The sequence below is a fragment of the Xiphophorus couchianus genome, chromosome 13 (assembly GCF_001444195.1).
Source record: "Xiphophorus couchianus chromosome 13, X_couchianus-1.0, whole genome shotgun sequence".
Lineage (NCBI taxonomy): Eukaryota > Metazoa > Chordata > Actinopteri > Cyprinodontiformes > Poeciliidae > Xiphophorus > Xiphophorus couchianus.
The window spans coordinates 6650349-6668992 of NC_040240.1; the positions used below are offsets into that span (position 1 = coordinate 6650349).

An 18644-nucleotide genomic window follows, 5' to 3' on the forward strand; every position below is an offset into this window, starting at 1 on the left:
ACTAAGCCATGCCAATTGTAGCTCCATCTACAATTCCAGGAATGTAAAATTCTGCAACCACTTTCAAGTCTTTTAAAGCTTTTAATTGGTTTTCCTCCATTGCTGCCCTGTGTTTAGTTCTATCCATGCTAACCAGGTTCCATGTTACTGCTGAACAGAAACTTCCCGTTAGCATTTTTTCTTCCACTAAGGTCAACTTTTTGGAGAACATGGTTAACAGATGTACCATCAACATTTGCTGACACCTGAGCTTACGTATCTGCAGCTGCTCCAGACCTTCCTAAGTGGTTCCCTGATTAGATTCAAGACTCCCTTTGTCATTGTACTGATATACATATTTTTTTCATTTTTTGCTAGGTTAAAAAGCACTCCCAAAAATATTACTTGATACTATATTTGCTTGGACTTTTTGATATTGGTAGGACTGCAGTTCAGAAAAGAAGTTAATAAGACGTTAAAAGCTTGAAATATTGTTTTATAACCAAACTCTGCATTAAACTGCTCTATTAATTTATCCCTGGCCTGCCAGCTGTTTCTTGGTTGTGATGATGCTGCTTGTTCACTAATGATCTCTGACAAACCTCTGAGGATTTCACAGAGCAGCTGTATTTACTAACGTTATCTCACACATAATTAGACTACTACTTCAGTGACTTCTGAGGGGTTACACTGGATTTTGCTTTGAGATATCAGAGAAATGGGGACTGAAAACACATGCGCATTTTTCGAATGTTCTTTTTGAAAAAAATAAAGTGTAACATTTTCCTCAATCTTCACAATTAATGAAATACTTTGTGGTCATCAATTCATTGAAATCACAAATTAATGCATCACTATTGGAAAACAACAAAATGTAAAATTCTTGGAAGGGTTTAAATACATTTGCTAAGCACTGAAACATTTGCAAAGTGACCTTGAATGTTATGGAAGGCACTTCTAAATGACATTTATTATTATTAACCTCTTTCATCCATTCACTGTACTTGATCTGTCTGGGTTAGCGAGAAGCAATTCATCCTCTGTGATATTGGTGCTAAACAATAATTTCTAAAGAACAAAACAAGTGACTGCATTAACCATGTTTTTTTTAGAATGCAGATTTTATAGGTAATAATTGTACTCTAATTACAAGAGTACAATTACTCTTACAATTGCTCGTACAATTACAATCTATAGAAAGACTCTAGTTTGATTATATTTTTTTCTAAGGCAAACAAAAATAAAACGTACATCCTGTGGATAAATAGAACCCATGTGAGCGTGCTTGTCTGCACAGGTGGTTTTTCTACAGCTTGTATGAGAATGCAACAGTCCTGCTGCCAGTCTCTCAAAATCAGATTGTATCCTCTCTTCACTTGTTGGCAACAGACTGACAGCTGACTGCTCACATTTGCTACAGAGGAGATTTAAACTATGTTTTTTTACTTCAGTCCGCTCTGCTTAGGGGAGATAACCATCGCTACCAAAAACATGATATCAAATCACTGCAACATCAGTTAGGGAGCGATATCTAAGCACTTTTATTCATCTGTTCCCTCGCAGTAAGGCATTCTCATAACATGGAGACTTGCACAAAATATAAAACACAGTTCGCACAGTAAAACATTATTTCCTCCCGCAGCTAAATCCATGGAGATGAAACGCATAGACACAGAATTTCCATTTTACGTACCCATCTCTGATAGATGGCAACATGTACTATTAAAATTTCATTCCGTACAACCTGATTGAGTGTTGGGGTGAGGAATCACAAGGTGACATCAATTAAAAAGGCACTCAAGGGTGTATCTCCACATCCTCTCCTCCCCCTTGTCTTCTCTGCTTGAGCAAGTGTATGTCTTGCATTAATGTGGGAACCAGTTATTAATGTGGTGAGCGGCCCGGTGACTGAACATGCATGTGACGGTAGAAGTGGTAAAGAGGTAAGGAAAGCAGTGGAGATGGTGAGCCATTTAGCACAACAATATTAATAGCTCATGCTGCAAGCTGTGGGTGATAATGGATGTTGCAGCACTTGGTCCAAACAGCTTGACTGTGGGTGTGCATATCTCTAATTTTCTTTCTTCAAAGTATGTTGGTGTAGGCAAAAGAAAAGAAAATCATCTACACTGTACCTGTTCTAGCATGTCCTCTGGTCTTTTTTTTAACAGTCGTCTTTTGTTATTTTTTCTTCTCTCTGCAGCTCAGAATTGCAGTTATACTCTACACAGTCCCAATGGGACGATAGAGAGTCCCGGATATCCTTACGGTTATCCAAACTATGCCAACTGTACATGGGTCATTGTGGGAGCAGATCATAACCGGATACAGCTGGTGTTTCAAGGCTTCGCCCTGGAGGAGGATTTTGACATCCTGTCTGTTTATGATGGGCCGCCAAGCCCAGGGAACCTGCGAACAAGGTAAACATGCCATCCAAGTTTATTACATGTGTTCGTGTTTCATGCAAGCTTTGACAAACGATGATCTTATGATTATGTGACGCTGTGTCAACTCGACAGCGTCCTTTGCCGTCACCTTTAGTCAAAACTGTAGATGCATCATAAAAATGGATGTAACTAAAACTGCTCCAGGTGCTTTGGGAGCAAAATTCTTAGTGACTAATCCCACACTGACTCTGTGACATATTCAAGGTGATTCACTGGATTTTCGCTTCAGAGCTTTAGGGTGTAAGCACACTTGGGTGTAAGCACAAAAACATTTTGTGAGCCAACATTCACACACTCAGGTAGCAGTATCAAATTTCCAACCCAGAGAGATTATACCAAAATATGAGGCTGGTATTGCTATGTTTATATGTTTGATACCATATACTATGACATGGTATGTGGTCTCTACCACTACTGGTGGTATGGACTACAGCAGTGGTCCACTGTGTTAAAAGTTGACTGGAAACTTAAATATATTAGATAATTGTGTGTTATTGGTAGACATTTTTGACAATACCGAAACACCAACAATAAGTCTTAAAAAAATCAAATATAAAATCATACAATTAAATAATATGCATTTTCTACACTAGTTAAATCCTTATCAAGTATTCACCCAGTGAATCTTAAAACAAGCCAATTAATGCTAGTAACGTTTAACTAGAATGGCTGGAGTTAGGCCATTTTGACATATACCTATTCAGGCTAGAGATAGTCCAACTGGCCTGAAGGATTTTATCTAGCAGGTGCTTTTGTTCAGTAAATAGGGCCATTACCTTATCAGTACCCTGGTAATGGCCTCAACGCATCTCACAGTTGCACAATTGTTCCTTAGACTTCGACTTCGACTGACTTTGTTGTCATTTTCAATGCACAGGGTGTATACAGAACGAAATTTCGTTGCATACGGCTCAGGATAATGTTTGAGGTTCCAATGTTGTGAGTAAAATAAAATACAGTATAAAATATGAATATAAATCTAAATATAAAATATAAAGTGCAGGACTGACAGTAAAATAGAAGTTATTTAGCTCTGTACATGTGCAAGGTATAAAGTGGAGACCAGATTTTGAGTGCAGTCCGGTTAAGAGTTCAGCAGTCTGATGGCAAGTGGGAAAAAGCTGTTTCGGAACCAGGTGGGCCTGCACCGGATGCTGCAGAACCTCTTTCCAGAGGGCAGCAGGGAGAACAGTCCATGGTGGGGGTGTGAGGGGTCACTGATGATGTTTCGGCCTCAGGACACGCATCCTGCATCGATCCTGACACTTCGCCCTTTTGCCTGAGCTGGGTGTGGAAGGTTGTTGCCGAAGCAGTTTCTCCTTGTGTGCCTTCTTCTCACTCACATGAGAGTTACCGAACTCTTTTGCAAGCTCAACCAGGAAGTCCACCCGTCTGTCCTGCACCCCAATGCATGCCTGATAAAGCACAGGTGCATTCAGTGCTGCCATGTCAATCATGTTTGCCAGGTTTGCTGACCAGCTGTCACATAGTGATGGAACCTTGGTCACCCCCCGCAAGATTATGACTGAAATAAATGCCATTAGTTCTTGTGAACTAAATAGGTGAAGCAGTCACCTATTTATCCTCCACAGCACAAAAGGCTGCATGCAAATTTGCATGTGCAAAGTCTCCCAGATTTCTTTTGCTTACACTTTTTGCATGATTTTTTTGAGGTGGATCAACACAATTAATACCCTCTTAGCTTTATTTCAAAGAGAAACATTACTCATTTCTTTTAGAAAAACCTTGCATATTTTTTGAAACAGATTGTATGTTTTGCAAACTCTATGTACATTTGGCAAAATGACCTGGATAATGCAGCACAACATCATGGATCAGCTGCAAAAGGTCACATCTCTCCAAAAACACTTCATGTATGCTTCAAAACTAAACTGAAGAGCACTACCTACAGGAGATCTGATCTCCTGCAGGTATCATAGATACCCACCCCCAACATGGACTATTCACATTCCTACTTTCTGGCCTGACGGTCAACGGCCACATTTACAATTGAAGAAGAATGCTAATTTGAGCCATCAGAGTCGTCAGGGTGGATTCAGGGCCTTTTGGCCCTGTTCAGCCATTCTAGGGAGAAATCGAAAACCCAGCCATTCTAGTGTTAAAAGCAGAAAAAAAAGGAAGAAAAAATAAACTGTTACAGATACAAAGTATTTGTATCTGTAACTAAATGTTAGAGTACAGAATCAGGTGGTTGTTGTATATTTTTTATTTATTTTTTTGCTATATCCTACAGTTTTGTTTGGTATTGTCTGCCATTTGATGCAGTATTTGATTTTGCTGGCTGTGATCGGATGTTATAAGCAAATGATGAATAAGGGATTCTCTAAGTGGATGAAGAAGACTTGTCTGTGATTGGCTGGTGGTGTGATTCATGTACATAAGCTTGATCAAGTTTCAAAATCAGACACAGAGCCAAGCATGTGCCAAAACAAGCATGTGTGTGAAATTTAAATGCGCTTTGTTCTTTGTTCACAAAGATGTATGTGCTCATACCAATCTGACTGCATGCTCTACGTGAACCTTTAGAAACACGACTAAAACTCATCACATTTTTAGAGGTTCATGTGAGCGTATGAGAATTAAGCAAGCGGCAAGGCTTCTATACTTGATCCATACGTTGGTGCAGTATTTTCCAAAAAGATGGTCTTTATTGAGGGATCATATAAATGCCATTTTAAATCAAAGATGGCGGACGCGATCTGCATAGTGACAAAAATTCGGAGGTGCAGCACCAGGTGCTGTGATGTAGCTTTACAGAAAAATGGAAAAGAGTAACTGGAAAGACACCTGAAAATAATTCTCTATTTCACAGGGCCCCCTGTCAGGGATGCATTGACATCTGGACCACTCACAGTAGACTGAAACTATTCAGGAAATGTACCAAACCATTCACCCTTTATCTATACCCACTTATCCGACCAGGGTTGCAGGGAAACTGCTACATATCTGTAACATGTGATAAGTTTTAACACCATCTGCCTTACTCTCAACAGACTTGGTCATATGAAACTCAGGCTTTTTCGAGACAAAAAGGAACAATATTCATTGCACCGATTCCCTGTTGACCGTTTCCTGTCTCTGCTTGCTTCGCATCCCTGTCACCTCTTCTCATCCCCTTCCACATCCTGAGTCTCTCATTTTAAGCCAGTGATGCCTTCACTGCACCTCCCCACAGAAAAGAAATGAAAGTGAGAAGAAAATCCATTAAGGATTGCTTCTGGTTTGTCCTCCTCAGCCATTTTCTTGTTTGGACCTCTGGGCCTTGTTTAGTATGCTCCAGTGGGATTTAGCGAAACGCTCTGCGCTTTGGATAAAAGGGAGAAGAAGAAATGAAGAGTGGACTTGAAAGCCGAAGGAAAAGGGGGTTCATAGAAGAAAGGAGGAAAAAAAAGACCAAAAGGAGATAGACGTAAAAACACAGTAAAGGGATCACAGATTGGTTTTAGATTTCACCAGCTTTCTTTGGCAAGTTTCTTTTTTAAAAGAGACCTTCTGTGAAAAAGAAAAACGTCCAACTTTATCTCTGTTTGAGCTTTGACAGTCTGAAAATCTGCTAGGATGTCTCTCTCTTTTGGTGGCAGCAGTCTGACTGAACTTTTCACTAACAAACACCCCAGCTGAAACCTCACCGACCTTCAAAAACACACACACACACACACAAAGATGTAAAACTGATAATTCATCCATCTTTTCCCTCTCATCTCCCAGTTGTCAGAAGTAATTTTCCTTCCATCTTTCTTGCTGCTCTTCTTTCAATTTCTTTTTCACATTTCATTTACGTTCAGTTTTTTTTTTTCAGTATCTCATCTTCTTTTAGTATTTTCCAATTTATGCCTTTTTTTATTCCTTTTATGTGTGCTATGTGGTAGGTTGTAGAGCTTGGAAATTTTTCTTTAATCTTGAGCAATCATCAAAAATGTATGCCTTTTTTTTTTAACCCTACTTGAAATGATGGAACTTGATTCACAGCAGCCACATTCCTGTAGATTTGTTTATCCAATCAACTCAGGCATTCTTTACTGTCCCAAAAAATCTTCGAAAAATATTATCTGGATAATAACTGCTTAGAAGAAATTAGCCAAACGTGTGTTTCTCTACATGTGTACACCCCGGGGTGTGTTTGTGGTTGCAGATGCTTTATGAGTCACAGTCTCTACTTTAGATAAGCATATGTGAGTCAGTCTGATGGTGCAGCACTTCATTACACTGTTGATCAAAACCGACGTCTGGAAAGAAGACAGAAAATGCGATGGCAGCTTCTCTGAATAGACGAGGGCAAAAATACTTGTTGATGGGAATCCTAGATTGCTAGCACAAGCTGCTGCTCGGCTCTTTGATCGCTGATAATTAAAGGCGGCATTTATCTCCAGAGATGGTGTGGTGATTCGGTGCGTCACGGGCAGGTTGGGGCCTTTTGAGGCAGCTTTGCTCATGGTGGCGCAGAAGCACAGCAGAACAAAAGCCAAAAGGAAAGGAGTCTGCAAAGCTCAAAGACAATGTTTGAAGAAAGATTAGAATAAAAATAGAAATATTTGGCCTGATGTGACAACTGGAATTAGGGAGGAGAACTCTGTATAAAATTTCTTTCTAAACTCTTTCTGGAAAACGTTTTCTTAAATGAGCTTATCTATCGTACTATATTATTAAGAACATGTAAGGTCTACCGCCTATCAAATAAGTGTGTATACATTAGACATACAGTTCTGGTTGAACACTTACATCCACTCATTTTGGAAAGAGTGACATTTAACATTTTAATAACTTGTATAAACATGTCCTTTCCCAGGTTGGGATAAAATCATACAACTCAAAGAAAAATAAAATGTCTAAGAAGGTGATAGAACAATTTAGAGGTCCTCCTTAGGCTTTATTATTATTTCAACCATGTTGTGTAATACACCTGAGCTGGTAGTCAGGAGCGCCACATGGAACTGTTCTCTCACCATCCCTTTTCACTTTGTGCACCTCTAACTTTGAGTAAAAAACAGACTCCAGTCATTTGTAGAATTAGTCCATCAGGACGCTGAGGATAGAGAGCAGGTGGGCCACTTTGCGGCATGGTGTGGAAACAACCATCTCAACTTGAATGTGAACAAATCCAAGGAGATGATTGTAGATTTCAAGAGAAATGTGTTCCCCCACGACAGAAACACCATTTCTGTCGTGGGGGAAGAAATGGAGGTGGTGGAGGAGTACAAACACCTCAGTGTTTACCTGGACAACAAACTAGATCGGAGTTGCAATAATAAAGTTGTCTACAAGAAAGGACAGAGCAGGCTTCTTGAGGAAGTTTTGGTCCTTCATTGTTTGCAGTGAGATAAATCTGTGGAGAGTGCACAGTCTTCTGCTATCGTCTGCTGGGATAGCGGCATTGGAGCCAGGAACTTAAAAAGGCTAAACAAGCTGATAAAGAAAGTTGCTTCTGTTCTGGGGACTAATCTGGACTATCTGGAGATTATTGTGCAAACAAGGGTTCTTTTTAAAATCAGGAAACTCGCCTCCTTCAGCCATCATATAACGTACAGAGCAATAGCTGTACGAGTTGCATGACCCTGTATTTTTTCCACCTTATGATTGTAGTGTAGTTTTTCAATGGGAAAATATTACTGAGTTGGATTGCCAGCCTGCATACTCTGCCATTTTCTAAAGATTGTTTTAAATATGGAGAAAAATAATGGGTGACTTTGAAAGAGTTTCGTGGACCACATGCATTGTGGGTACGGAAAGGCAGGCAAAATCGCAAGTAGTTTCTTTCCCTATTAAAATGGCATGTAACATGTCTAACCAAGTATTTAACAGAGCTTGTAAAATTGACAGAAGTCAAAGAGGACATGTGACGGCTAAAGCAATATTCAACTTGACTTTAGGAGCGTAACTTTAACCAGCTCACTGGCTGCCACTGTGGGAGAGAGTACATGTTTTTTAGCATGACAAAAAAAAGCAAGATTTTTTTTTCTCACTTTTTGTGTCACATTTCACCTTGTAGCTGCCAGTCAGGGTACACTAAGTACATCTCAGTGCGGGAGAAAAGCTGCCGGGGTGTGCAAAGTTGTCCCTCTCCACATGCCTTCCTCTCACTGATGGAGTGACGGAACAGAGGGGCTTACAGCCCGGTGGTCTGAGACACGTGGGGTTAGTTGGGGAGAGGCGGAGGCGTGAAGGGGGACAGATTTTCAGCCTGGAGGCAGGATTGGACCTAAATAAGGAACACTAGTGCGTAGTGGTGGGAGTGGTGCTAACACAACAGCTAGCCTATGGGGCTGCGAGGGAAGGAATTTCAGCGCACAAATTTATTTCAGTGTTTTCTGTGTATTTGTGTAAATGTGTGTGCAGGGACACAATTGCAGTGTGTTTTCTTGGAGCGTTCTTGCCTAAAAGTGATGCGGAGGGAGGGTTACAGTTAACAGCCCATTACATGAAGCCGGTTGATTCTCAGCTAAACCAAGGTTTGTTGTGATTCAGATAAAACGAACACGACACTCAACTGCACATACGCTTTTAAGGACTAAATAAATGGCATTGGGCTGGAAAAGTGTTACTTCTCTACTTTTTTTAGACACTCCAACATTTTTCTGCTCTCAGCACAGCATTTTTCCCACATTACCCCAGCTGCTCGCATAAAAATATGTGGCTGTTTAATATTTTATGGCCCTTACATTTGGCTTAAGATCAGCGCTACAGTATTATTTTATCACATCCGAGTTAAAGCTAGTCATCTCCCGGGGGGGTTCTCCATAGCAGTTACTGTTAGCACAGAGCATCCACTGCTTCATCTTTTATCTCTGCTGGTATTTGGAGAGCTAGAGTCTATCTGTAGTTCATGCTGAGTGTGTGAATGACTTAGTCGGTGAGTCATGCTTGTAAAGAGCTATGGTTCGCGGGTCAGGGTGAAAATGGGTGACGTGCAGTGGCACCTCCCTTTTGAAGACTCGCCTGTGGCAATAATTCTTCTGCTGTGAAGGCCTCTGGCATCAATCTCAATACGTAAACTCTGGAATATGATAGGAGCATGTGAACACTCTTATTTATTGAATGTGTGTTTGCATATTCGTCCCCCACTTTGTCTGTTCATTGTGCTGCCGTGAGAGGACTGCGTAAGGAAAATATATCTAAATCAAGAGGTGGGATCCTTGATTCCCAGTGTCAGAGATGTATCACCTGAAGGTTGCGTAGTTTTATGAGTTTGCGGTGCTCATGATTATTCAGGCAATCCAGATAGACGTATAGAAAGATGCATTCGCACATCCCACAGCATGTGCAAGCACATTCATTAATGCACGGACACACACAAACGCGCACGCCCACAGACGTGCACAATTTTGAATTTATGGCTCCTTTGAGTCTGGGCTGTTAATGGGAAGACTGCCACTTATCAATGCCAGCTTTAACGACAGACTGCTAAAAACAGGACGAAGAGTGATAGTTTGTTTTTCATCATCTTCCCACAGGAGAAAAAGTAAAACGATGCCCAGATTTATAACGTCCACTCACCTGTAAGGCAGAATTATTAGGCCCAGCAACTCAAGATTAGAGAAATAATCAAATAGAAGCCTGTAAATTTATACACAGCACCCTTTGTATTATTCATTGTGTTTCATCACTATCGACTTTCGCCCATTTCAAGGCCAATCAATATACTTATTAAAAATACACAACTGAGAATGCACTTTTTTTTTCTGTCAAAAGACAAAATCAAACCAAGAAGTGCATGATGTGAATGATGAGCCATTTTAACCTCCCCCCCCCAGGTTTGGGTTCATATTCACTTAGATCAATTACAGCAAATTTTGGAGGGTAGCCACTTAAGCCATTAAGGCTTTTACTGATGAAAATGTAACCATTTAAAACACAGGTGTAATTATCCTCCTTTAGAACTCACTGTTCAAATTTGATCCTTTCTGAGCTCTAAAAAAAAAAAAGAACATAATTGTATGTTTCACTTTGTACAGGTCCACTGGCATATTTTTTTAAAAGAATTTCTTTTATGTAGATTTTTAGCTTTAAGCTAAAGTAACCCTACTGACTTGTACAATTTAATTCTAAGCTGCATAATGATTCCATCTATAATGATTCAATAGTTCTGTTTAACAAAGGGTAGTCTCCGGAGGCTGTTTTTCTGATATGGTGCCTCGCAAAGTTTGTATTCAGACACCTTGAAGTTTTTTTTCTAATTTTGCCATACTACAACCATGAATGTTGTTTTATACTTTGAAGAATTACTTACTTGACAAATGAATAAAAGGCAGTGAATGATTGAGCAGCTGAAGGAAAATATATGGCTTTTAAAACGCTTAATGTGGTGGTTGCTGGTTCTGAAATGTTTTTATTTCAGGACATGAATACAAATACTGTAATCTTATAAATTTAGAGACAGATTTGCACAGTTTGTTTCAATATCTTCAGATAATCTTGTGGTGATTTCTTCCAGCTTGTGTTATCTTTGATGTGTGTAGGCATGCGTGTTTGTGTTTCTGCAGTTGTGTGTTGATCATTGATTTCATCATTTTCTTTTTTTCTGCTTTCTCTTCTTCATCCCTGGGAGACACGGAGCATGGCGGTCTAATTACTCACCCAAATACCTTGCAAATCTGATCATGGATACAACACATTACATTTAGCACACACGCGCACACATGCACAATAGCTGCCCTGTGCCAAACGGATTTTTCTAGCTTGTAATTAAACACTTACTGCACGTGACCATTTGCACTTGTGCTTATTTAGCTGTTGAGAAATCAAAGGTTAACTGTGCCGTTCCCGTCCTAAACATTCCGTCATTGATTCTGTCATTAATGATGGTAATAAGTGAGATGAATATACATGCAGTGCAGTGAAGGGATGCTGAAGACTTAATTAAAACACATTGTTCAGGACTTCAAACCAGGAAGGCACATAATTAGGAGACAGGCATTAATATTAAGACCTGCAGACAGAGAGCAACCAAAGCAGAAATCTGCACGAGTATCTGTGTGCTACTGTTACTAATTCCAGATCCAGGGTGTTATTCAGGATACTCATGTAGACACACACGCATACACACGCACGCATATTTATATTTGCATGCAAGACTAACACCTTCCTCCTCCTACTCTCTCTTCCCTCTCCATCTTCTTTCTTCTGCTGCTCTTTGATCATCCTTCCCACCGGAGTAAAAGAAGAGTGATGGGTAGAAAGTCAATGGAATTGGTAGGGAGCTCCATCGGTCACTGTGTCCCTTTTAGCTCTGCTGGCTAATCAGATCTTCCACGCAATCTTGTTTTGGGCTTTATTAGTTGCATTCCTTTGCAGAGGGAAACACAGAAGATCACAACAATGGGGAAACAAGTGTATATGATGTAAATTCGAATAAAGATTCATAAGGTATTTATAATAAGCTACCGTCGCTTACATTTTATAATTTGTGTTGGAATAATCCATCATGGCTTCTGCAGACACCCACATTCCTTATTTACTGAATCATTCATGAGCAACTAACACTGCGACTAATGCGTTTGGAAGATTTATTAAGGAATATTACACCTTTTGTCTGAGTAGACTTCTGATAGATTCAGAAACCTGGCTGCAAATATTTGCTTCTATTCAACCACGAAATATCAGGAACTGACAAGATGTAGCATCATCATATTTGGCTGATGCTGCAGACGTTTAGGTTTTCCACTCAAATCAAATAATTAATTTGTGAGCCATGGTTTACCTTGTTGCTTCAAATAAGCTTTTCTGTCCAAACTGCTTCCTTGAGATGAATGCTAAATGAAACAAAATACATTAAATGTCAGACCTTTTGATCTTCAGGATGGGTAAATGATCGGTTCATTATATTTCAGCTCTAATCTTTAAACATAAAGTGGGTGTATATCACTTTTATTACAACACAAGTGAAAGATATGTTTGTGTTCGTACACACATCTGTACATGGTTAACACAGGAAATAGAAATAATAATAATAGAGTTGAATCTGCACACAAAAAAGCTGACTTGTGAAGGATAGTGTTATAGAAGATTTTAATACAAGTCATTTTGCAAATTAAATGTAGACCTTTTTTCTGATCTTTAAATGCTATCCACTCCCATAGCAATATTTGCTTTTGGCTCTGTGTAAGATAAAATGTTTTGTGGGAGCGTTAACTCCGTCAATATAAATTGCCCTGCTGCTGCTCTATAAAGAAGAGGGCAGGAGGGAGGATTAGTCAGAGATGGAGCAAAAGCAAAAGCATCAACTTGTGAATAAAGGATTTGGTCTTTTCTCCACGAAGAGGCCAATTGACAGAATTTCATAGAGCATATACTCGGCTGTCGCCCAAGTGTAGACTATATTTTGGGATTTGTTTATTTCATCCATTTACTGATATGTCCGTCATGTCATATGCACACTAGTACTTTGTCAACCTTGTGTGCCTTACACATGAAAAAATTTGATGTTTGCCAGGATGAGTCATTTTATCTCTTTACAGTTGCTTTGTGTAACTACTTTATTTACCAATGCAATAAAATATTTGATAAACTGAGCTGAGAGAAGACAAGTTAAGAAACTAAATTCAATTAAAATTCAATTTAATTCCAAAACACTTTATTAATCCTGCAGTAGGTAACTTCTATTAATTTTTTTTCCACATATTTGTTAATACTGCTACTATGTCATGACTATGTCGATCTCCTCCACCTTGTCAGAGTGCTCATATTGCCATCTGCAGAAATGCACCGCTCCCTGTCAGAAACAACCAATCAGAGCCAGGAGGAAGGTCTTAGAGCTGTCAGTCAAGCTCCTGTTGCTATGGTTATGCATAAAAAAAAATGCTTGAAAGTAAAAGAGCATCAGCAAAAATGAGCTGCAAAGTTGAACTTTTTGGAAGGTGTACATGATGCAGCTCACATCTGGCATAAAAGTCACTGTATTTTCAGAATAGGACATGATGTCGAGATATATGTTAGTGTAATGATCTGGATCTGTTTATCTGTTTCTGAAGGAGAATTCCTGGCCATCAGTTTGTGACATTAACCTCTAGCACACTCGGGTTATGCAGCAAGACAATGATCTAGAAGCAAGCCAGCAAGTTCACCTCTGAATGACTCAAAACAACCAAAATGAAGAGCGTTCCAAAATTCCTTCACAGCGATGTAAAAGATTAATTAATGCCCATTTTTAGGTGGCACAACCATTTATTATGTATGTGAGGGAGTCAATTTTTCTCACAGGAGCAGCTTCGTTTAGACAATTCTTTCCTTAATAAGTGAAATAATCATTGGAAAACTGCATTTTGTGTTTATTAGGTTAACCTTGTCTATTTGTGCATGTATATAATATTCTAAAACAACCAAGGGGTGACAAACAAGCAAAAACAGTAGCAGTCTGTAGAAAGGAGAATACATTATCACAGTACTGTCTGTAGTGTATCATTATTTTTATTGAACACATTTTGTATGTGTATGTTTGTTTTGTGTGTGCCCCAGTTTATCACATGCATAAAACAGCCTGACGTTAACACCTCTTAGACTACATCAAAGCACAGTACAAAAACTTGCTACCACCTTGAAAATATTTAGCATCTTGTATATTAAAAGTGAAGCGCTTTTTCACAAACTTCATTTCTACCAATTGTATGAGATTGCTGGAACCACTTTGAGTATCTTCTTGACATGTTAACTTGATGTGAAACATTTTTCCCCACTTTGTTGTAACTTCAATACATAAAAGTATTGAAGGCAGAAGTTATACGCTGGAACTAAAAAAAACATTCATTTAAAAGCAAGAGTGCAATTTTTTTATAACGTATAAGTACTTTGCCCTGTGATGGGGCTCTGTATGGTTAAATAATGGAATTTGTCCAGCAGCATTTTACATCCTACATGGAAATGTTCTAATAACATCTACAGTATATTAAACTTTTTAAGTTAGGAAAGATTATGTACATAAAAAAAGAAAAGGACAAGATAATTTGGAGTTAAAAAGATTGGGTATGTCGTACATTTAGTGTGCAACAGGTGATGAGGCTTTTTCTGTGTAGTACTGTTGGTGTCATAAACTGTTTCAGCTCGGTTTGAAATGGCTACTCGGCAGATTCAAAAAGAAAAGAACACATCTAAATACAGAAAATATTACTACTTATTTCAACTACCTAAAACGAAGCATGCATTAAATACTATCCACTTCCTTAGCTTATTTGTCAGTCATTCAGCATTTCTTTCATCTTGCCTCCTGTTTGATGTCACTGTGATCTCTTATGTCTGCCCTTAGTCTCTCCTTGATCATTTTCCACAGCCTTCTGTGTCATAATTGCTCTGTTCACTTACACACACGCACACGTGTTTTCACAAGGAAGTAAACAACGGCATATCTCATAGCTACTGCTTAGAGTTGTCACTTTGCTGGGGACAAGAGGGGCACAACATTGAATTATTTTTTTTTATCCCTAATTATTTTCTGCCTGAGGATTATTGCAAAGCAATTTGTGCAGAGCAGTGGAAACACAGGGGAGGGAGTACGGACGTCACCTTGTTCCATTTGTCAGCTTTGATTTGTTTGCTGTGGGCATAATTGACTTATGTCTGTACAGAGGGGGGACAAGTAAACAAAGAATTTAATTCTGGTTTGGTTTTTGAACTTTTCTTAAGTTGGACTGAAGGGTACACTATTTTAAGAAATAAAATCACTGTGCCTTGCATTCATATCACATCAACATTTTCATGTTTCTTTTTCAGCACACAGACAGAGCAATGTATATTACAGACGCAGAAGCATTGAGTTATTTTTTACTGAAATAAAATCTATAACAAGATGCTTTCAAAAGTGTAAACAGAGTCCACCTGTGTATATTGTTATTGCAGAATAAATACCGCTAGGAAGGACAAGAGTTTGTTTGCCTTCACAGTTTGCTCTTTGTTAGCGAGCATTAGTGAGCAAACACCATCATGAAGACAACTTTGAGCTGTGCACTCGACAAATTTGGCAATAACAAAAGAGTGACAAAGACAATCATTGTTAAAAGTAAAGCAGACGAAGACTAAACTAGTTCACATACAAAACTGATGCTGGACCTGACCCTGAACTATATCCCCGGTGCGCAGTAACGTAGTACCATGCATCACTCTATGGGGATGTTTCTCTTCAGCAAGAGTTGATGTCCTTGCAGTATAATGAAAAGCCTAAACAAATAAGCATGGCTACATTAAAATGGTTTACAGTGAAGCCTTTTCATGAGTTGGAATACGTCTGAGAATTTGTGGTAAGACTTGTCCACAAACCCCCTCTGGATTCAGTTTGACTGAGCGTGAGCTAATTTCAGAAGATGAATAAGCAAAAAAATATGCAACTATAATTACTGTATAATTACTGTTAACAATTATTCCGGACAGTTTTGATGCCAGTGTAATTAATACAAAAGCAGACCACACGTTTCAGATTTTAATTTGTGAAACTTTTTCTCATAAATTGTAATAACATTTTAATGTAATTTTGCATGCAGTAAAGTTTAGGGTGCACTGCACTAAACTATTATAATTATTTTTGGACCTTGTAGTTTTTTCAGTTTATGTCCTGCGTGGTTTACGTTTGAAAATATACCCTAAAATTCAATATGAGCACTTGTATGTATTTTTTTAAAAATCAGACATTCAAGCTGAACTTATAGTCACACTATGCATGTTCTGCACATGTACTCGGCATACTGAGTTGCTTCAGAGGTATTCAAAGTACTGGGGAGATGCAGATAACATCGGCACAATCTAATATGCAGTTAATGGATTTTAGATGGTTCACAGATAAACCAGTCATGCTAACTTGCTGACTGTTGGGCACAGCAGAAGAACTACATCTATGAGAATGTGTGGAAGCCATTATGCTCCACTTACTGCAAATCCTGGGTGGAATTAGATTTAAGAGACAGATCCGCTCTAAGATGACGGCCCGACTATCTCCAGTACAGCATTGGTACAATATCCCATAAACCTTCCACTTATTTACACTCATCTTTTAATGTGGATGGTGATTACTTTTGTCATTCCACAAAGCAAATGATTACTAATTGGTCCTTAGCTGCTGCTCTTGTCGTCTTAAAGACCAAAAACCCAAGGCATTCCGTGATTGTTTAGACACTATAAATTGCTCTCCAGTTTTCATCAGTGCATTGGTTTTGTTTTTGTGCTCAGCAGCTCAAATTCCATTATTTTTCCGTTCTCACATGCAGTTTGTTTTTCACTTCCAGCATCATAACATGCTGTTATTTAGTTGCTCCGATTTTGTCGAGTGTGCCTCATCTGTTTAAAATCTCATCCAGTCTATGCTAATATGTGTTTTCTTCTCTTTTCATATCTTCTTCGAACGCTAGCCTTCCACTCTGTTTTTTCTTTTCTCTCTCTCAGCTTATCTTCCTCTGTGTCTCCCCGCGCCCTCCTTCTTGAGAGGCGCTGGTTTCTTAATGACTTCGCTGTGGTTTGACTTTCAGCTTGAACTCACTCACCGTCTACGTTTAGCGTCGGAGAGATCTGAGAAGCTCTCCTGTCCTCACAGGTTGTCCATGCAGTGCTGATATCTTGTGATGTCATGTAGGAATGTGGCTCCGCTCATTGCGGCTTGACTTTCTTCACAAGACAGACCAAAGGAAAAGGGCTATTTGAGTCAAAATATGTTGGTGGTGTGTTAAATATAGATGGGCTGAGGGATGTGGCGGAAAGCCGTTTTGTTTTTCAAACTGTTGTGGCTTTTATCGAGATCCACCTTTACCAAACCGAAAACCTTTCAGAAAGATGACACTGATGGCACTGAAATATATGCATATATACAGACAGGTTACATTGAATATGTGCTTTCAAGATAGTTTCCATTGTTGGATCAAAATGCGCAAGTCCGGGGCGTGCCGTGGTGGCGTAGCGGTTAGCGCGACCCGTATTTGGAGGCCTTGAGTCCTCGACACGGCCATCGCGGGTTTGACTCCCGGACCCAACGACATTTGCCGCATGTCTTCTCCCCTCTCCTTCCCCGTTTCCTGTCAGCCTACTGTCATATAAGGGACACTAGAGCCCACAAAAAGACCCCCTGGAGGGGTAAAAAAAATAAATAAAAAAAATGCGCAAGTCTCAGTTTTGAATCCTGGTCATCAGCCCTAAACTGAGATGGAAATATGTGAGAGACATCAGATTAGGAATCCTGGCATTGTTCAAGGAGCTTTATCTCTTTAGAAACTGTCAGTCATCAACCAGAACAGTTATTGAAAGATAATTGTATTTATCAAGAAGGGAGTGAGGTTCTTGGATTAAATCAAAGGAATCAAGTAGGAATTAGTCAGTACAGTTCAAGCTTAAATGGTGCCAGTTGATCAGTAGCTGAAAATTCCAGTATACAGTACAGACCAAAAGTTTGGACACAACTGTGTGTCCAAACTTTTGGTCTGTACTGTTCATCCTCAGGTCCACAGAGCTACGGTAGTGTAGCTGGTTTGCTGACAGTTTGTCGACATTTTCTCGCCAAGGACTGTGGTGCTGGGTCTGCAACGCTAGTTATCACTGGCCCAAGTTGCATGCTGGTATATGCAGGATGTTGGGGAAACTTTAAGAAGGATCAGGCTGAAAGAAAGTGATGTGGGGAATAAGCAAAATGCCCAAGTGATGCAACCTGCTCATTTGAAAACGTGCCTACTTACATACTGGAAACACCTAGTGAGCTCAGAAAAAATAAAAAATAAAAATAAAAATCTATGTTAAGTTACCTGAACTAGTCTTTGAAAAAGTGGTTCTCTAAAAGTCAGAAGAAGTGATGCATCTCTGTGATCTTCAAAAATATATTTCCAAAAAAAAAAAACCCATCAGAGATTTTCAAATTCCATTTAGGTGGATCATGACATAGCTGTGAAGTTTTCATACTCTTCCAGGACAAGATCTAAAGAAAAAAAGCTTGTTAGAGACAACTGGGAAGATCAGAGTGGATTATGGAAAAAACGCACCTTTTAAAAGATCTAAAGAGCTTCAAATTGGTTTGAAGCCATTTGGAGTGGGCAGAGCATACCGAATGTTGCATGCAAAAGATCTTTGCTCTCATAGATATTCAGCAGTCTCTCACTTTTCAGGGAAAGTATATGAAAGGAACACAAAGCCCAGAGGAAATGCGGTTTTGGGGATGGGCTGAAGTGAAAGAGCACTGCAGTAAAACCCGGCAAAGGGCCCATCATGTGGTGCTTTGCTGCATTTTGTAATGAAAGGAATAATGTA

General features: G+C 39.3%; 1 protein-coding gene across 1 annotated transcript in view; it reads left to right on the top strand.

The window, feature by feature from the left end:
- Positions 1-18644, top strand: part of csmd2 (CUB and Sushi multiple domains 2) — a 264361-nt gene that overhangs the window by 35011 nt on the left and 210706 nt on the right. The window contains exon 2 of the mRNA XM_028036079.1: positions 2183-2399. Coding sequence (XP_027891880.1) covers positions 2183-2399 — 217 coding nt within the window. The remainder of the gene's footprint in view (positions 1-2182; positions 2400-18644) is intronic.